Here is a 21,320-nt window from a genome sequence, read left to right as displayed (position 1 = left end):
ATCTTCCATAAAGAATCAGGTCATGAAATGTTCGTAAAACGCCAACCTAAGTGTCATCTGGAAAATTACAAATTTAATATTTAGATTGATGTCTCTGGTGAAAATAAAAATAGTGGGCTCTTTAATTTCATAGAAAAACAGTATAATAAATTTACTCTGGCCATCATATATTAAAATAATGCTATGCAAATAGGAATGACAGTTAAATAAGGTTTTAGAATAAGACTGTTTAAATGAATAAGTAATATTTTAAAATGTCAGTCAGTCAACACACCGTGAAAAAAGAAAGCTCAATTTAATTAGGTTGGTCATTTGTGGCTTAGGTAGAGAAAAGAATTAGCATGTTGAGTAAGTTAAAACTGCCCAAAGCTTTGTGTGGGTTTTACGCAGGTATTCACTTTCATCTCAGTGAAAGAATTACTGTAACAAACATTGGCTTAGATGGTGCTTTGCTGCTTATGGCACAGGAGAGCTTCTTAAGCAACTTGCTATGCTGCCTGGTAAAGGTCAGGCACAGTTTACTGAGCACTGGATAAAATATATCTACAAAAAAAAAGCGTACAGCTTTTCTGACAAATCTGTAGTATGATGGTATACACATGCTTTTTTATAGTTTACCTATGATCACTTTATGTTGACCAACTTCTATATAAAAGGGAAATCATAATACCAGTAAAGATGGCAATACCAGTAATGATGTAATGATTACTGGTATTACCAGTAAAGAAGATGTCTTATTAGCAATTGCTGGCATAGTCCAGTTGGGACTGGACAAGCAACATAGAGAGTTTGCAGTAATACACTACCTTCTAACTTCCATAATTTTTTTATTTTTTTTTTAAGTACACAAAGGTCAAGTTTTGATAACACTTTCAGCCTGACTTGCTTACTGTAGATTGTGATGCACTGAAGAAAGCATAGCAGATACAAAGCACCAGCTCAGAGACTACACTTTTGCCTAGCATTAATGCAGAGAGGTTTCTACGTAGTATTGAAAAATAAATGAGGCCTGGTACATATTTCAAGCTTCCCCTGTTGGAATTACTTTCTGTCTCCCTGGAAGATGGACAGCAAGTGAGAAGAAAAAAGGTCGCTAGGGCCAGGCACATACTAAATCTGCACCTAATCTTCATAACCACAGGACTGAGGTACATTGCATGTATTTATAAAACAAACTTACTGTTGCTTAGCACATTCACTACTGTAAGTGTGTCCTTATTGTAAATATTTCACTTCTGAAAGCACTGAGGACTGCCAGCCCAAACTAATGGAACAGTGCACTTACTGTTCTATCTACCTTGCTTCACTGAATCTGAGAGGAAAGGAATGATAACATATTTTCTTTATTTTGGGGAGAAAGTAACAAGAACCTGAACTGCAAATTATTTCTGTAGACATTATTAAAAAAATGAAACAGTCAAAAATTATCATTTGACACTCTCTAAAAGATATTTCCCTTTTCTCTTTTGTACTTTCATATTGAAGTGCCTTATCAAATCTTCCAAAAGCTCTTATTTTTCTTAACCAGTCTTGAAATTAGCAAATGCTTCCACTGCAAGTTTCCAGTGACTTTCTGTTCATACCTAATGTAAAATATGCTAACAGAAAAAAATACGCAGCTGTCATTCAATAGGAATTATCAGCTTGTGCATATTTATTGACACAAATTTGCCCAAAAGAATGTAGATCTGCATACATTCCAGACAATCAGATACTATAAGTTTATTTAGAAACTTGCAATACTGGAACTTTTTATAGTAGTGGTTTTTTTTTCTTTCATTTTATTTTATTTTATTTTATTTTATTTTATTTTATTTTATTTTATTTTATTTTATTTTATTTTATTTTATTTTTAATAACAAAGTCATGAGGAATTCTTGGGAGACAAAACGAAGACTACTATTTAGCAAATACTGTAAGAACTTCAAGTTTGTAAATGTATTTAAGTCTACTTAATACAAGAAACATAATGACTCCAAACCAATCATTACAGAACTGAAAGTGATAATTTCCATAAGACTGGACACGCCTAAAGAAGCCACCAAGTCTAGGAAAGTACACATGTTCTGTTCCATCCTTGCAATGCACAGAGTTCAAAGACAGCTAGTGATAAAAGCAATCATTCAGCAGCAATGACTGTTTGCATTCAATCTGAACACGATGTCACCTGTGTTTATATCGTACTGAGTATTATACCAATGGACATGTACATTAAATGCAACTTCTGAATCTTGATTTATACGTGATTTAAGCCTATACTAATCACAAATATTTAAGTGTGACTTTTCAGAGAAAAACAAAGGTTCTTAGATGTGTTCATTTGAAACATCACAATATGCAACACTTATAAGCCTCTGAAATAAATTAGAGATATACAAGTAATTCAGAAATAGCACACAGGGCTTGAGAGAGTTTGTTGTTACGGGGTTTTAATTTATATATGTATAAGCATTACTACATTACACTTTATAGTAATAAAGTTACTACACTTTATTCTTTCAATGAGATTACAGTAGCTGTGTTTTTTGAGTCTCACAGTGCTCTTTTGTGTCATGACATAGAAGTACTGGTCTACGTCAAGAACATGAAAGTGAAATTAACCCCTTTAAACCACAGCAAAAGGTATACAGTTAAATATGTATCACAGAAAGCTCCACAACATCTACAGCTTGGTAAGGTTCAGTCTTCCACACAAGCCTAAGCCTTTCACAGAACAAACCAGGCTGATGTACACTGTGATTTACGAGAGAGGAAGGAGTCTTATTCCCCAGTAGCACAGCCAGTGAAATTCAGCACAACAGAGAAAAGAAAAAACAAACAAAACACTCCAGAACTTCACACTACTGTAAATTCAGGTCAAACAACAGTGTCCCATTTTTAGATGCAAACTAAGCCTGACAGTTCTACGAACTTTCTGTCCCACCATAGTAATGTTACTCTGACTTCACATACACTGGCTGAGCTGGAGAGATTAATATTCTGAGCTGCTCAGCCATTTAATTCCTCCTTGTCTCATTCCATAACGTTCACAGTCACTGGCACTGAATTCAGGTCTTTCTGTGCCCACAAACACTGATCCAGGCTTTGCATAAGCACCTATAATTCTAACCCTTAAATATACCCTTAAGTTGTACATATTATGCATACTACCAGGCTAACCATTAGGACTTCAAATATAAAGCCAAGAATGTCTTAACAGGATTGGAGCTGCAATGTTTTCCTTGTGTGTACTGCAAATAGTGGAGATAAGTGAATGAAATCTTCACCAAGCTTTAAATTACAGACATAAATAGCAATAAAAGATTTCAGTAAAAATACATATATACATAGTTACATACACGCAAATGGATAGACAGAAAAATATATGTAATTTTTATAAAGTCCAAAAAACTGAAACACCCGCTTACCCTTGCCAAAGTCAGTGTTCCTTGTTTACATACACTGCAGCGGACCCTCAGTTTCCCAGGTTTAACAGCTTGGCAGAAATTTTTGCAGAAAACATAAAAACTGTTGTAACTAGCTGCACCTGTCAGGAAGAAAAACAAACAAACAAAAACATTTGATTTATACTGAAAATCAGTATCAGGCTATAATGAAAAGTTTCTATTTAATAAGTGATAAACAAGGGGAAAAAACGTTTTTAAGGCTTGAAGACAGCATTGTGATCTTCTTATCTTCTTCCCTGGTGTATTTAGCACATTCAAGTAACTCCTGCTTCTTGATCAATATATAAAGGCAAACTACCCTGAAACCCCTAGAAAATATATCCTAATTTGAGGTTGAGCTTATCACTGATAAGAACCAACTGTAATCTTTGGCAAGTGATGTATAAGATTAATTTCTCTCCATAATTTGCGTCTCACTTCTAATCTAGATTTGTCTAGCTGCAAGTTTGAGTCTGAATTGCATGAATATTTCCTTGGATAAAGTTTAAAATATTAGTTTGATTGATATCACAAGAAGAAAAAAAATATTTAATTTAGTAAATCTAGTTTTATTTGTGGAATAACAAAAATAATTTCTTTATTTTGCTGGCAGTGATATTGCCTAGAAAAATTTGTAAACCTCTGCCAAGTCAATTTTCAAAGAAAATGAAATGAAACACATTCTATTTTGGGAACCTATAGAATACATGGAGAATTGTGTAAGCCTGAGGCATTGCTAATGACTGTGATTTCACTTGCAATCCTGGTCACTGTTTTGAGTAAACCACTTTGTAGGATGATTATTGTTATCCCTTAGAAAATGAAGGAAGATTCATAATGTGGTTTTAATGTAGACTAGTCATCTCCAAATTCAGACACTCAAGCTTATTATCAGAACTTGAACTGAGACCATATATATGATGTATATATCATCAGGAATAATATTTTTCAACAAGACTGATTTACCTTATTTTACACATCCTTCACATGATAAATGTAAGTCCCTGCATTCTGCTACTGAAAATCCATAGGAATTTAATGTTACACCTATTCATAGGTGTTCAACGTTTATGTGCAACTAGATTCCAAAAGTCAACCTCAGAGAACTGTCATCCAAAACTTTTTTTCTAAGAAAAAAGATGTAGATGTCTTCAGAGATGAACACTAATGAAGGAGCAAATTTTGTAACACATGGTTTTAACACATATAATTTTTTTTTGAGTTTTCATAAGCATAAATGATTTTAGTAAACTGATCTATCAAGTATTTTCATTATGCTTCCCTGGGAATTATTAATTACTATAACTGAACATAAAACATAACAGAATTTCAAATGAATTTAGACTTCACAGAAAATTAGCACACATCCACCCTTTCACACATAATGTACACATGAACAACTGCAACTCAAAACAATTGAGAGCATACTTCTCAAATCAATCTATAACACAGTTCTAAGATAAAAATAGTTCAGCTAAAGATAAGGAGACATAGGCTGAACTATTCAATAATATACGGTACAATGTTGAGAGGTGACTCCAAACTAAATTTATCAAAATTTTGAACATTTGGATGTCTATTTACTGATATTTTACACAACATTCCTAACAGTAGGACCAAGAACAGTTTTACATTAGCTACTATTTGAGCTAGAATACACACACACACAAATCTAAAATACAGTTTTGAAAATGAGAAGGCATACACTGGCAAATAATTGTATTTTACTTTTGGTAATTCCTTCATGAAGGATCAGCAGGTCAAGCAACAAAACAAAAGGGCAGTAAATTTAGTATAATTTGAAGGAAGTATTTAATGACTTAAGTAAGCGAGTATGCCATTGCTACATGAGGCCCACCATAAACAAGATGCTTCCAGTCAATTACTCCTGACTCGGTTTCAGCTGCAGGCAGTGAGACGAGAGCCAAGTCTGGTATCAACAGTGCTCTACCATTGTTATGTTTTCTTGCGTGGTCTTTGAGATCTAGTTTGACGGCTGCTACTTCTGTTCACATGCAGAAGCACCTATCCTGAGTAAAAATATGTGATACCACTGTTCACTGTCCTGATTCCTCCTACCTCCTGGATGGATTCCTGCTATGACTCTAATGAAATCTTTCCAGTCAAACAGAAACATCTTATTGAGTACATAAGCCCTTATGGAATAAAATATTTTGTTAATTGGGCTGATGCCTTTCCTGATCCAATCCACCATTCCCTGATGTCTTGTGTATGTCTGACATTTTATATCAAGTTTGTTTCAAGCAGAAAACTACTTGAGGCAGAAATCATACTTTCTGCCTGCTATTTGTTCTAAGTTCATTACATCTGCACCCAAAGATAAAACTGTATTATTGATAAAAGTCTGCAAAATATTCACGAGATAGTATGGCATAAATCAGCATGACTGAACACTGCAGTAAAAATACAGCAGTCATAGGAGAAGCCTAAAATGAGACATACTGATGATTTACTGTAAAGGATAAATCTTGTGCATTAGCTCCGTATTTACTCCTTGCAAAAACAGACTATATTTACTCAATATTTATATTTCTTAGCACTTTCTTTTTTTTTTTTTATTTTTTCATGAATTTAAAAAGTACCCCCTACACACATCCCTGATGCACAAATTTGAAACACAACAAGAAAGAAACTTATAGCATAATGAATCAGAGCAGTTAAGCAATGCGGACGCCCAGAATAACTTTTGAAATGTCTCCTACTACCAGAGAGGAGAAAAGAGTAAAGAAGATACTCAGCAATCTATTCACCATTTTATACACATATGCTGATCTCAGTCTCACCAAGTGCAGTTACTTTATTCAGTTTATGTCCTGAGAAGCATCACCAGGAGGAGAGACTGAATTAAATACACAAATGTTAAAAATTGGCAAGTGTACAACACTGATGACAAGAATTAAAACTCTTTACTGACTTATCACTGTGAGTTTTAGAAAGGCCCTTGGCTGAGACTGTATCCCCTTGAATAGTTTTTCAGAGGGGAACTGAGAGAAACAAGGACAAAGAAATCTACTTTATGCATTAGCTCTGACGTAGCAGTAGTAATAAGAATTGTAATTATGGCACCATGCCAGTAATCACTCAAATGGCTGCAGCACCAACCTTACAACCTCGTCTTTCCTCATTCAATCATGGTCTATAGGTTTTCATAAAGCTCTCCATTAATATTTTATAACATTGGTACTCAGCAAGAATGTGCAGACACAGCAAATTACAAGCTAAAAAAAAAATTGGAAGTCCTTTAAGTGCTGATTCTAATACTGAAGGTGTGCGTTAGAACAATAAATAAATTAAATTATAATTAGTAGTCTGTTTGCAGTTACATACATTGGTGGATGGAGGACAACTAAAGGAAAAAGTATGGCCACTGGAAGCAAGGTCAGGGAACATGGTAGGAGTACAGAGATGCTGTTTGCCTTTGAAGGGAGAAAATTTATGCAGCCAAAACTCAATTAGAGTTGAAGCTAGCCAGTACTGTCAGGGATAGTAAAAAGGGCTTTTAAAACATGTTAACAGCAAAAGAAGGAACAGAGTAAACATTGGTTCATGGATGGTCACCTCACAAACAGGGATGCTGACAAAACATTGATATTTAATTGATTTTTTACCTCTCTCTTCAACACTAGTGATGGGCCCTGGGATCCCTGGAGCCCTGAGATGGAGGACCATGACAATAAACATGACAGTAACAATAAACTCCCAGGAAACCCAGACTTGTTCAGGATTTGCTTGCCTTCCACCTGGATGCATGTTAGTCTATGGGATTCATTCCAGGATACTCAGAGAGCTAGCTGATGTCATGTCATGAGACCTCTCTCAACTATTTTTCAATGATCTTGGAAATCTGGAGAGGTTCCAGTTGACTGGAAGCTGGAAAACATTGTTCCAATTTTCACAGAATCACAGAATTTTCTAGGTTGGAAGAGACCTCAAGATCACCCAGTCCAACCTCTGACCTAACACTAACAAGTTCTCCACTAAACCATATCACTAAGTTCAACATCTAAACGTCATCTAAGTTCAACATCTAAACCTCTGGGGATTGTGACTCCACCACTTCCCTGGGCAGCCCATTCCAATGCCTCACAACCCTTTCAGTAAAGAAGTTCTTCCTAATATCCAACCTAAAACACCCCTGACACAACTTTAGCCCATTCCCCCTCATCCTGTCACCAGGCACGTGGGAGAACAGACCAACCCCCACCTCGCTACAGCCTCCCTTGAGGTACCTATAGAGAGCGATAAGGTCGCCCCTGAGCCTCCTCTTCTCCAGGCTGAACGAGCCCAGCTCCCTCAGCCGCTCCTCGTAGGACTTGTTCTCCAGGCCCCTCACCAGCTTCGTCGCCCTTCTCTGCACCCGCTCAAGCACCTCCATGTCCTTCTTGTAGCGAGGGGCCCAAAACTGAACACAGTACTCGAGGTGCAGCCTCACCAGAGCTGAGTACAGGGGGACGATCACCTCCCTAGACCTGCTGGCCACAATGTTTCTGATACAAGCCAGGATGCTGTTGGCCTTCTTGGCCACCTGAGCACACTGCTGTCTCATATTCAGCCGACTATCCACCATCACTCCCAGGTCCTTCTCTGCCTGGCAGCTCTCCAACCACTCCTCTCCCAGCCTGTAGCTCTGCTTGGGGTTATTGCGCCCCAGGTGCAGGACCCGGCACTTGGCCTTGTTGAACTTCATGCAGTTGACCTCAGCCCATCGGTGCAGCCTATCCAGATCCTCCTGCAGAGCTTTCTTACCTTCAAGCAGATCGACACACGCACCTAACTTGGTGTCATCTGCAAACTTACTGAGGGTGCACTCGATGCCCTCGTCCAGATCATCGATGAAGATATTAAAGAGGACCGGCCCCACCACCGAGCCCTGGGGGACGCCACTAGTGACTGGCCTCCAACTGGACTTGGCTCCATTCACCACGACTCTTTGGGCCCAGCTATCCAGCCAGTTTCTAACCCAACGAAGTGTGCGCCAGTCCAAGCCAAGAGCAGCCAGTTTCTTGAGGAGAATGCTGTGGGAGACGGTGTCAAAAGCCTTGCTGAAGTCAAGGTAGACCACATCCACAGCCTTTCCGTAGTCCACCCAGCAAGTGTCACTTTGTCATAGAAGGAGATCAGGTTCGTCAAGCAGGACCTGCCTTTCATAAACCCATGTTGACTGGGCCCGATCACCTGCTTGCCCTGCAAGTGCTGTGTGATGACTCTCAGGAGGATCTGCTCCATGAGCTTCCCTGGCACTGAGGTCAAACTGACAGGCCTGTAGTTTCCCGGGTCTGCCCTCCAGCCCTTCTTGTAGATGGGCGTTGCATTTGCTAGCCGCCAGTCAACTGTGACCTCCCCCGATCGCCAGGACTGCTGATAAATGATGGACAGTGGCTTGGCCAGCTCCTCTGCCAGTTCTCTCAGTACCCTCGGGTGGATCCCATCTGGCCCCATCGACTTGTGCACATCCAAGTGCCGTAGCAGGTCACCAACCAGTTCTTCGTGGATGTTGAGGGCCACATCCTGCTCCCCATCCCCTTCCACCAGCTCAGGGTACTGAGTATCCAGAGAACAACCGGTATTGCCACTAAAGACTGAGGCGAAGAAGGCATTAAGCACCTCCGCCTTTTCCTCACCTCTTGTAACTAAGTTTCCCCCCGCATCCAGTAAAGGATGGAGATTCTCCTTAGTCCTCCTTTTTGTGTTGATGTATTTATAGAAACGTTTTTTGTTATCTTTAACGGCAGTAGCCAGATTGAGCTCCAGATGAGCTTTGGCCTTTCTAATTTTGTCCCTGCACAGCCTCGCTACATCCTTAAAGTCCTCCCTAGTGGCCTGCCCACTTTTCCAAAGCTTATAAACCCTCTTTTTTCTCCTAAGATCAAGCCACAATTCTCTGTTGAGCCAGGCTGGTCTTCTTTGCTCGCCTTTGGGCACATGGGGACAGACCGTTCCTGCGCCATTAAGATTTCCCTTCCTGGACTCCTCTGCCCTTCAGAACCACCTCCCAAGGGACTCTACCAACCAGTGTCCTGAGCAGCTCAAAGTCAGCCCTCCGGAAGTCCAATACAGTGGCTTTACTGGTTCCTTTCCTGGCCTCGCCAAGAATAGTGAACTCCACCATTTCGTGGTCACTCTGCTCAAGACAGCTCCCGACAATCACATCCTCCACCAGTCCTTCTCTGTTTGTGAAGAGAAGGTCTAGCGGGGCACCACCCCTGGAAGGTTCACTAACCAGCTGCGTCAGGAAGCTATCTTCCACGCTCTCCAGAAACCTCCTAGACTGCTTCCTCTGGGCTGTGTTGTGCTTCCAGGATATGTCAGGGAACTGGGAATTTGAAGTCCCCCACGAGAACAAGCGCTGAAGATTTCACAACTTCTGTCAGCTGCCTGTAGAACTCCTCATCTGTCTCCTCATCCTGGTTCAGCGGTCTATAACAGACCCCGACCAGGACACTAGCCTTGTTGTCCCTGCCGATCCTAACCCACAGGGACTTGACCTTGTCATTCCCAGCCTCGAGTTCTACAACCTTGAAAGACTCTCTAATATAGAGAGCCACACCACCACCCCTTCTGTGCTGCCTGTCCCTTCTGAAGAGCTTATAGCCAGTCATTGCAGCACTCCAGTCATGAGACTGGTCCCACCACGTCTCCGTGATGGCAACCAAGTTGTAGCCTGCCTGCTGCACGATGGCTTCCAGCTCCTCCTGTTTGTTACCTATGCTGCGTGCACTGGTGTAGATGCACTTCAGCTGGCCATTGCCTTATCCTCCGGCCTTGCCATTGTTCCCCCTGGCACAGCTCCAACAATCCTTGCTTCAGCCCCATCCCCCTTCTTACCTAGTTTAAAGCCCTCTCAATGAGCCCTGCCAGCTCCTGGCCCAGGATCCTTTTTCCCCTAAAAGATAGGGACCCGTCTGTGGCCATCAGGCCGGGTGCCAAGTAAAGTGCCCCATGGTCAAAAAACCCAAGATTTCTGCGTTGGCACCAGCCCCTGAGCCACGTGTTTAACAGGTGGGCTTTCCGTGTCCTCTCTGTACCCGTCCCTGCCACCGTAGGGATGGATGAAAACACCACCTGCACTCCCACTCCATCCACTAACCGTCCCAGCCCCCTAAAGTCTTGTTTGATAGTCTTCAGGCTTCTCTCTTCAATGTCGTCACTACCTGCCTGGACTATCAAAAGAGGATAATAGTCTGAGGGGCGAACCAGGTTGGGAAGCTTCCTGGCAACGTCCCTGACCCTGGCCCCAGGGAGGCAGCAGACTTCCCTACGGGTAGGGTCAGGCCGACAAACAGGGCCCTCTGTTCCCCTAAGAAGAGAGTCTCCCACAACAACCACCCTTCTGTCTTTCTTGGTGGAGGCAGTCCTGAGGTGTGGAGTCGACCTCCTCGCCCTAGGCATCCTCCTGGGAACACTTGCTACCTCTTCGTCACACACCAGTCTCTCGAGCTCCAGGGCCTCAAACCTGCTGCGTAAGGACACCTGGGAAGGTGGGGCCGGAAGGGGAGGGCATCGCCTGCGAGGTCGAGCAGGGACCTGTTTCCATTCCTCCTCAGCTCCCAGATCCCCTCCCTCTGCCCGACGGGGACAGGGCAGGGGGTCCACCCCCATTTGGGGTGTCTCACCTCGATACCTCTCCTTGAGGCCCTGCAGGGAGTTACTCCACCAGTCTATCTCCCTCTCACACTCCCTGATATCCCTCAACCTCTCCACCTCCTCCTTGAGCTCCACCACCATGCGGACCATGTCATCCACCTGCTCGCACCTCACGCACACAGTTTCTCTGCCTCCCGCCGATGGCATCAACAGGCTTAGACACTCCCCGCATCCAGTGACCTGAACTGCCTCATTTTTGGACGGGCAGTCGGTCTGGGTGTATACCGTCTTCCTGGAGAGAGCACCGTGCCAAGATACTAGGTTGTGACAAGATACTATGCAGCATGCTCTGCACAGCTGTAGCAAGGACATTTGCACCAGCCAGGAGGGTGTGGAAACCAAGCCTACGCAGCACAAACACAGTTGTCGTAGAAAAGCACAGCTTTAATTAGTTTAGCTATGGGGTCATCATGGGCCTCTTTGCCCCATGCCTTCCAGTCAAGTGTCATGGTTCTTCCCACTTGCCTGTGTCCCCAGTGTGGGCAAAACACTGGACAACATGTGTTTGTTCATTACTTAAGAGGTCAGGTCCGTAAGACCTCCAGAATTGTCACCCTGCAGCAAAGTGAGGACTTTGGCAAAGTGTCAAAGGCCTTTCTGGCCTCGCAGAACAAATGCCAGTACCAGGGAAGTCCTGGTGTGTCTAAGCCCAAGTGGTCGTGCATTCCTCCTTGGACTTGCACCCAAATACAGGAGTTTTCTGACAGTACAGTTTTTACTCTGGATGGTCTCTCCAAACAGCATGTGGAAGGGCTACATGAGGGCTGGTAGACAGGGCAGGAGGGAGAAACAGAATTTTATGCTGCGTGGCCACTTAGATCCACCTCTGTCCAAGACCACATTGAGAAGGCTTCTGAAGACCTCCAAGAAGGGAGACTCTGCAGCCTGTCCGGGCAACCTGTGCCAGGGCACTCACAGTATAGAAGTGCTTCCTGATGTTTAGATGGAATACCCTGTATTTCAGTTTGCAGCCATTGCCTCTTGTCCTGACATGCAGGAATGCACAGGGAGACACATCAAAAGGTTGTGTATGTCCCAGACCGTACACCGAGTCTTCAGTCATTTCAGAGAAACACAGTGTGGCTGTTGAGGTGTCTTCTTTTATGCTTCTAAGTAGCCTTGCAAGCACACACCTGCTCTACTAAGACCATCCATCTACACCCTGCAGATGAGCACTGCACAGATGCTGGGAGAGGAGGGGATGACAATGATGGGTCTGCAGGGCATGCAGAGTGCCGGGAGTTTTGGAGCAGCGGCCTTGGGCAGCCCCGTGCTTCTGGAGGCACATGAGGGGTTCCTCCTTTGGCCATGAGGCCCGTGTGAATGCAGAGAGGTTACAAACACATATCCCCCTCTGCGAGGAGAAGATGGCCACTACCAGCCCAGCCTGCTGGCACTTTAAGGTGTCAGCAAGATGTCACCAAGCCCCTGATGATGCCATAAAGAGCTCAGCGGACTTGAGGCACTTGCACAGCCCCCACAGGCACAGTGCCTTCTGGTGCTGGCAGTGCTGGCAGTGCTACTCGTTGTAGTGGTGCTGCTCTTGGCACTGGTGGTGGTTGCATTGGTGCTGCTGGTACTGGTGCTACTGCTGGTGGTGGTATTGCTGCTGCTGCTGCTGGAGGTTCAGCCAGTGGCAGTGACCTGGGCCCTGCTGCTCCCCAGGGCTCAGTTCCTCTGTTGGCCGCCTGCGCCCACAAGCATCTGCCGAGCCCAGCGGCGAGGCGAGGTGCTACAGCGCCCTCTTCTTCTGAAACATGAAGAAGATCCAGCGGCTGCTACGCAGGCTGAGGAGCGATACTAGGAATGAGGTCCGGGCACCGCACATGGACTTGCAGCACCCCATGGCTGCCTGTGGCAACTCGGCCCTAGTGCAGCTACAGGCAAAGAAGCATGGCATCACCCAGCAGGACAAGGACAACAGGTAACGGGGCAGTGCTGGGCAGGCAGGCACTCGCTGGGACATGCCTCAGCTGTGTCCCACCTCTTGTGCCTATTTTTGTGCCTGTTGGTATCTGATCTCAAGGGCAGCTGCATGTGCTTAATACATACAAATCAGGGAAAATCAGCACATGCCCTGAGGATGGCGGCTGGGCTCATGATGCCTCCTTGCACACCCTGTGCTGCCCACAGACATCTCCCAGAACAACTGGGCGCCAGATCTGGACGTCATTTCTTTCCCCTGCAGCCCCTGTCTCTCTTTGCCAGTGTCCAGTGGAACCAGCAAAAAGGGTGCCTAGGTCCACTGTGGGCCGTCAGCACCTCTGGGAGTAAAGCGTCCTTAGAGGGTTCTGTACAATAAATAAAATGCAAGCCAGACTTCCAGCCAAAGATGAAATGGGTTGTCAATGCCTCATCTTGCATAGCAGCCTTGCTTTGAGAAACTGCTTGCTGGTAAACCGTAGTGTACAGGAGAAAGATAATTAATTCTAGGAAGTGTGTGCTGCTCTTTCACAGTTTGCCGTCAGTCTGGAAAGAGTGGCCAATGAAGGGCCATTATTAATGCCAATGGGCATCATGTGCAACTGAACAAACATGCCTTCTTTCTTTCTGGGCACAGGCCTTGCGTGCAACCCGTGGGCTGCAGAGAGCAGGAAAATGAGAGAGAAGCTGCTCCATGCAGTGAGAAAGGGTCGCAAGCATCCGGTGCTGGCCATGGGGCAGGAGCTGCTGAAGCCGGACAACGTGCATCCACTCTGGAGAGAGCAGGTAGGACTCTCCAGCACGGAGGAGGCTATGGGCAAAAGGCCTGTCACCTGCCCTTGTGGTGGGTTGCTGTGTTCACGCTTGTGTTCAGTGGAGGAGCTGAGTGGGCCAGCACAAGACACCTGTTTGCTGCTACCCAGACACGTAGCTTGGGAGGCTGCGTGGGCACTCCTCTGTGTGCTCAGTGTCCACTCAGAGAGCCGTGGCCTGCCTCTCAGATTCCCCTTTGGAGAAAAAGCAAACTACCAGCACCACCAACAGCAACAACAAAAGGGGGACATTTATTTGTCTACTTCGATGCTAATAGCTACACCCGTAGAACTGTACACTTTCTGTGGGCAGTCTAAAGCACAGTGGAGACATGATATTTGGAAATTATTAGGTCTTGCGCTGTAGAATTCAGAAAAAAAAATGAACTGCTAGGCACTGTCCCTGGAAAGCAGCAGAGCTCTTTAGACAGTCGTTCCCTTTTGTCTTGTTTCTGATCACTTGGAGTGATCTCCCTGGGGCATGAAAAAGAAGTATGCACCAGACGAAAAGAGCTTCCCAGCAGGAAGACAGATGCATTTTGAGCCTGTATTGAAATAGTCCTGTCTTCAAGATTCCATGAGCTTGGAGACATGTGTCTGTGATAAGATTTTTGCTCAAAGCATGACGATTCAGAAAGCACTGTAGGCATCAAGAAGTTGTTTTAACTCACACTGGTTCCAAAAATATGTGGTTTTAACCTAGATGAGCCTGATGTACACTCAGAGCCTGATCTACGCTCAGAGGCTGCTGTCTCTGAGTTGCCATTAGATGAAGAAGAAGCTGTCCAGCATAGTAGCGAAAGCTCTGGGAGCAAGGTATGTGAAAGCAAGGGCTTTAAATCAGCATATTCATTTTTGGTGTATATTATGCGCTGGTGTAAAATAAGACTTTTCTGTGAATAATGCCAAATTCAGAGTTGTGTAGATGAAAACTGCTTTAGAGTCTGAAGTCAAGCTGGTGTCAGTCTTCTGGTTTTATAAAATGCTTCCATTATATCCTCTTTTGAGTGGACTTGCTTAAGTTTTGTCAATGTTTATTCCTTGACTTTGAACAGGACACAGAAAGAACAGTGGAGCCAAAGTCTGACTTGCTCGCTTTCTCCCCGAGCCTCGGAATTCATCAGACCTCCAAAAGTGCTGCTGAGCAAATGTTTCAGAGAGAGCGTGAGCAATGGCTGTGTTTGCAAGAAAAGCTCTATCGCGACATCTCTGAGATGCAAGAAAGCAACAAGAGCTTGTCTCAGCAGCTGAGCAAAGCTGAAAGAAAAGCTAGTAGGCTTGAGAAGGAAGTGGAGCAACTGAAAGAACTGCTCCAGGAGAAGACATTGTTTTTACAATCAGCAGAACGAACGATAGAGGAGGTCAGGAAGCAGGCAAAGAAATGTCGTGCTCTATGCCCTCAGAAAGCTCAATTGAAAAAAGAGGCTGCGGAGAAGGAGCAACTGCAGGAGCAACTGTCCCAGCTCCAAAAGACAAACCTTTCACTCTGTCAGCAGCTGGAAGTCATGCAGAACAAGGCCATCCAAGAAACAGTGAGTAATGTCTTAAAATGCAAGACTGACAAAGTGGGGGGGGGGGGGGGGGAAAGTGAACACAGACAAAGAATAACATAAAGGGGAGCAGCTCACAAAGTCATTTGACATTTGAGAATTTAGCAGGTATAAGCTACCTGCATGGGAGGCCATCACTTGGGTTGGCTCTGTTTTCTTCCATTTCTGCTGGTACTCCAGAATGGTTGGGCAACCAGCATATCCTTGCTCCAAACTCACAGGATCACAGAATCGTTTAGGTTGGAAGAGATCACCTAGTCCAAGATCATCTAACACTAACAAGTCCTAACCTAACCTCTCACCTAACACTAACACTAAACCACTAAACCGTATCTCTAAGCTCTACATCTAAACATCTTTTAAATACCTCCAGGGATGGTGACTCAACCAGTTCCCTGGGCAGCCCAGGGAACCCAATGCCTAACAACCCTTTCCGTAAATAAGTTCTTCCTAATATGCAACTGTGCCAGGAAGCTATCTTCCATGCTCTCCAGGAACCTCCTAGACTGCTTCCTGTGAGCTGTACTGTATTTCCAGGATATGCCTGGGAAGTTAAAGTCCCCCATGAGAACAAGTGCTGGCAATTGTACGACCTCTGCCAGCTGCTTGTAGAACGCCTCATCTGTCTCCTCATCCTGGTTCGGCGGTCTATAACAGACCCCGACCAGGACGCTTGTTTGGTTGGCCTTCCCACTGATCCTAACCCATAGGGACTCAACTTTATCATTCCCAGCCTTGAGTTCCACAACATCAAGACACTCCAATATAGGGAGCCACACCACCACCCCTTCTGTGCTGCCTGCCCCTTCTGAAGAGCCTATAGCCAGTCATTGCAGCACTCCAGTCATGGAAGTGGTTGCACCACATTTCAGTGATGGCAACCAAGTCATAGCTTGCCTGCTGCACGATGGCTTCCAGCTCCTCCTCTTTATTGCCCATGCTGCGTGCACTAGTGCAGATGCACTTCAGTTGGGCCATTGCCTGCTCCCCCAGCCCTGACAATGTTCCCCCAGGCTCATCTCTAATGAGCCTCATTTCATCCCCATGCCCCTTCTTACCTAGTTTAAAGTCCTCTCAGTGAGCCCCGCCAGTTCCTGGGCTACGATCCATTTTCCCCTTAGAGATAGGTGGGACCCGTCTGCAGCTATCAGGCCGGGTACCAAGGAAAGCACCCTGTGGTCAAAAAAAAAAAAGAAAAACAGCAGCCAAAGAGGCTGCTGACACCAGCCTCTGAGCCACGTGTTTAACAGGTGGGCTTTCCGTGTCCTGTCTGTACCCCTCCCTGCCACCATAGGGATAGACGAAAACACCACCTGTACTCCCGCTCCCTCTACTAATCATCCCAGTCCCCTAAAGTCCCGTTTGATAGCCTTCAGGCTTCTCTCAGCAATTTCATCGCTGCCAGCCTGGACTCTCAAAAGAGGATCATAGTCAGAGGGGCGAACCAGGCTGGGAAGCTTTCTGTCAGCATCCCTGACACAGGCCCCAGGGAGGCAGCAGACTTCCCTACGGGTAGGGTCAGGATGACATATAGGGCCCTCTGTTCCCCTGAGAAGGGAGTCGCCTACAATGATTACTCTGCTTTCTTAAGAAAGAGGCAGTCTTGAGGTGTGGAGTCAACTTCCTTGCCCTAGGCAACCTCTTGGGTGGACTTTCATCCAGCCACGTCCTCACCCACCAGTCTCTCAAGCTCCCAGGCCTCCAACCTGTTGTGTAAGGGCACCTGGGAAGGCAGGGCCAGTAGGGAGGGGGGTTGCCTGCGACGCCAAGCAGGGACCTGTTTCCACTCCTCTTTACCTCCAAGGAACCCTCCCTCTGCCCGACAGCGACAGGGCAGGGGGTCCACCACTATTTGGGGTTTCTCATCCCCGTGCCTTCCCTTCAGGCCTGGCAGGGAGTTGCTCCACCTGTCTATCTCCTGCTCACACTCCCTGATAGCCCTCAACCTCTCCACCTCCTCCTTGAGCTCTGCCACCAGGCTGACCAGGCCATCCACCTGCTCACACCTCACACACACGGTGTCTCTGCTGCCCTCAGATGGCAGCAACAGGCTCAGGCACTCCCTGCATCCAGAGACCTGAACTGCTGCATTCTTGAGCAGGCACTCAGTCTGGGTGGCCACAGACTTTCTAGAAGGAGCTTTCTGCCTAGCGCAGACCGTGCCTGGTTTAGCTATAGGTAGACAGCTGGTAGACAAGCGATTCTCCTGAGTGCGGAGGGCTGCTCTGCTCAGCCCTGTCCTGACTGATGTGCCACACCCTGTTTGCCCGTCCTGGTCAGCAGTCACCTCGGCGAGGATGAGGATCATCATGTGATTCTCCTCTACAGTTTTATTTCCCTTTGCAATTCACTTAGAAAACTGAACTAGTCATACGAACTAGGAAGTAAAAGTAAAATACAGCCTTTAGCTTCTTACATTTTTCTTCACGCTCTCCTACCATTTTTTCTCTAGGGAGCAGTCACACAGCTGCAACAAAAACTTGCTGATGCTTCCAGAAAGCTGTGGAAGGCAGAAACATCACTGCTTGTTTCTACGAACACATGCCGTCACCTGGAGGAAGAAAACTCGAAATTGCAAGAGGACTTGGACAAGGCTAATGCTAAGGTATACACCATCTGTGAACAGGTTATTAGAGGTGAAGCTGTTCTTCTAAATACTGCAAGAGAAGAAATAATCTGAGAACAAATGCCAGACAGATTTGTTTGAAGATGTTAAAAGTTACATTGTCATTAACACTCATTTTCCACTACAGAAAGCTTTTCTCTGAAACATCAACAAAGCCAAGAGGTTTCAGTCACGCGTAGGAGGCGATACCGTGCTTCCACGGCAGAGTGGAAGCCCTACTACTACTACTAGTACTACTACTCAGTACTACTACCCTACTACTCAGGCCCTAGAGCAGTGTTCCAGTGATCTCCTTTCTCTTCTTGCGTTCTCCCCTTTTGCCTTGCAAAACAAATGGCTCTTCAGGAAGCTCATTCTGAGACTTAGGGACAAGGCTGTGGGTCGGGAGTAGCATCTGGAGGAGTAAGAACGAAGCAGCTTGTGCTCCTTCAAGACTCGCTGTTGTTCCAATGATCTCACCCGCTGGCTGTTCTGTGATATTGCAAGGCACGCTCTCCACAACGTCTCCGGGCTTGCTTTAGTTGCAAGTTCTTTCTCCTCTCAGTCTCGGCACAAAGATGAAGCCCTCATTCTCTGTTAGTGGAGTTCTTGAGAAACAGAAGTAACCTTTTGTTTCCTGCAGCCTGGTAAGGCATGGCTTGCTATCCCTTTAGGTAAGGATGACACAAGGCCTCGAGCCTCTTGTGTCTTCTCCCCACGCTGGGAGGACATTCTCACACAGGTGTGTGTGAGTGAGAATCATTGTGTTTCACAGGCACGGAAGTTGTATAATGATGTAGAAGGAGTTGAGTGCCTTTGCCATGAGGCCTTTCTAGAAAGAAAGTAAGGATGGAAACCGGAGCACTCTTGTCAGCAAGGGTTTGAAAGTTGTGCTTACTTTAGATGTCTTTTCCTTGGCTGAAATACAACCTGGGTGGATTTCGGCTCTGACTGCCATTAATACATCTAAGTTTCCCATAATGTAGAGATCTTAGAGCCCTCTGATTAAGGGAGATTGTTTTTCTACTGCATACAGGGACGTGATCTTTCTGCGGAGCTGGAAGTGCAACATGAACTGTTGCTGCAGCTTGAAGATGATAAACAGAAGCTGCAAGAGCAGGTGGCTTCCCTTAAGCTTCAGTTAGAGACTGCTAGGGTGGTTGAGAGAATACGCCATCAAAGATGGAGTAAAGAGAGAACCCAAGAAATGAGACAGAAGCAAGAACTCAGTCATCTTTTTCCGGTAAATTCATGTACTGTTTGGATCTGTATCAACATTGCATTCATTTGTTGTTGGGGTCACTGTTGTTAGGTATTTTATTTTAGGCGGCTAGTTCTCATTGGTCATGCAGTAACTTTGGCCTCCCTATAGGGAAGCTAGAGAGCTGAAAATAGGTGCATGAAAGTGCCTCCGGGTGCGTTGCATGATCTGTGTGCATGAGAAATATGCTGCCTTTTCCTCACCCCCTTCAATACAGAGATGGGAAAGTCTGTTCATACTAGCTTTCACCTAAAAATAAGAGGAAGAACAGTGTTTTTTCTGAAGTAAAATAAAGGAAAAACATTTAGTTGTTTCCGACACTGTTGTTGGTCGGGAGGAGGCATGCTTCCTTCACTGAGTGGGGCTGTCTTTTTTCCATTGGGTATGGGAACTGGCTGTGTGGCGTGGACATGTTGGGGCGGCAATGCCGTTCTCTTCCTGGTTCTTGAAGTTGCATTATATCTTTCAGATGCCAGCAGTCTCTCAAGCCAAATCAGAGCAAATCAACATCCAAGAAATGGCTGTTAGAAAGTATCAGGAACAGCAAATTGCAGCTCTGAAATCAGAAGTGGAGAGAACACAAAGCTTGCAGCAGGAGACTCTGCTGCAACTAGCACGTGTAGAAGCAAAAATAGACAGGTCAGACCAACAGTATTTGATGCAGAATGATATTAGAAGATGCCTCACAAATAAGTTCAATAGGTGAGTACAAACATTTTGTTTGTTTGTTCATTTTTGTTTCAATCTTAAACTATACGATATTTCTCTCTTCACTGCTATTCCATCCAACATCCCTGTTTTGGATCCAGTCCGCATGGTGGATGCACAGCAGTTCATGCATGCTTCTGTTGTTTTCCCAGAGCTAATAATTTGCTGGCAGATGTCAGTGCTGAAAGGCCCCAAGAGTACCTGCCAAGCAACTCCTCAGTTGCAAGACCAACTCTGAGAAACACCTTGAAAACAGGAGAAGACTTATTGGGCACAGGTAAGCAGCTTTACCTTCCATTCTTCAACAGCCAAGTCTTTCAGAGATGGGATTATTGGTTGGCTGCAGGCTCCAGAATTTCCATCACAGGCTTTAAAAAGGCCTGATGGTCAAACATGAAAAATCTTGCTTTGTGTGTGTCCCTATCATCCTTTGTTTCCCTTTAGTTGGCTTCACATCTCTCCAGATCTTTGCACTCTCCTGTCACACTACAGAGTTTTCCACTGATTTCTTACACTTGCTCTGCTCTAGAACTAACATTGGACCCCTTTTTTTCTCTTCCAGTCACCAGCGAGCGTCAACTCAGATCTGCTGGGACTTCTCAGATAACTCCTGGAAGATCTTTAAAAGTAAACCAAGTCCAGGTTGCCCCTTTCAGCACAACACAGTTATACCCCAATGATTTGAATAAAGAAATTTTAAACTGAAAAAAAAAAAGCCCTCGTGACTGTTTGTAATTTTTTTTTTTTAACCCAGCCTGCCCGGTTTTCCCATTGCTATGCCTTCCTGAGCAACAACAGCGTATGTCTCTTCAAGGTTTAGTGGCTGGAGAAAGTTAAGGCCTTGGAAAGCTCCTGTCCTCTTCTTCCACACTGAGGGCTAGATACAGACAGGAGAGCTCTGAGGTTCCACGTGGTTGTCAAAAGGACAAGACACCCTATGGGATGCAGGGTTCCCGCCTGCCTTGGAGGGCTCAGGGCACTTCCCATCTCTCTGGATCCAGGTCACTCTGAATCCCCTCTGGTTGGTGAGACATCCCTTCAAGGCGTGTGGGGCACACTCCTGGAGGACCAGGAGACCATGACCGATGCTAGTGTCATTTGCCTCCAGCACCAGTGCAGAGAGACAGATGGAGATGCAATATCCCCCAAAATCCTGAGAGAGTTCCAGGCCGTGCTGGGCCTGCGAGGGGCCTGGTGTGGGCAGAAGGAGACTTGCTGGAAGCTGTGCAACACCTTCTGCCTGAGAAAGCCCCAGGACAAATTGCTGAGGACGCGGGGACATTTTTCACTGCTCTGAACGTTCCCCTGACACATTGTGCTCAGTGGGACACCAGCCCCCTGGCAGCTGGGGCTGGTCCATGCTGCAGGGAG

The 21,320-nt window shown here is 45.3% G+C and overlaps 1 protein-coding gene across 4 annotated transcripts in view; it reads right to left on the bottom strand.

Moving 5' to 3' along the window:
- Nucleotides 1–21,320, bottom strand: part of PRKN (parkin RBR E3 ubiquitin protein ligase) — a 779,628-nt gene that overhangs the window by 484,584 nt on the left and 273,724 nt on the right. For all 4 annotated transcript variants that reach the window (XM_084514657.1, XM_084514659.1, XM_084514660.1 and 1 more), the window contains exon 4: nucleotides 3,408–3,526. In XM_084514657.1, coding sequence (XP_084370783.1) covers nucleotides 3,408–3,526 — 119 coding nt within the window. The remainder of the gene's footprint in view (nucleotides 1–3,407; nucleotides 3,527–21,320) is intronic.

Source organism: Aythya ferina (genome assembly GCF_964211825.1).
Source record: "Aythya ferina genome assembly, chromosome: 3".
Classification (NCBI taxonomy): Eukaryota; Metazoa; Chordata; class Aves; order Anseriformes; family Anatidae; genus Aythya; species Aythya ferina.
This window is presented reverse-complemented; position numbering and strand designations above follow the sequence as displayed.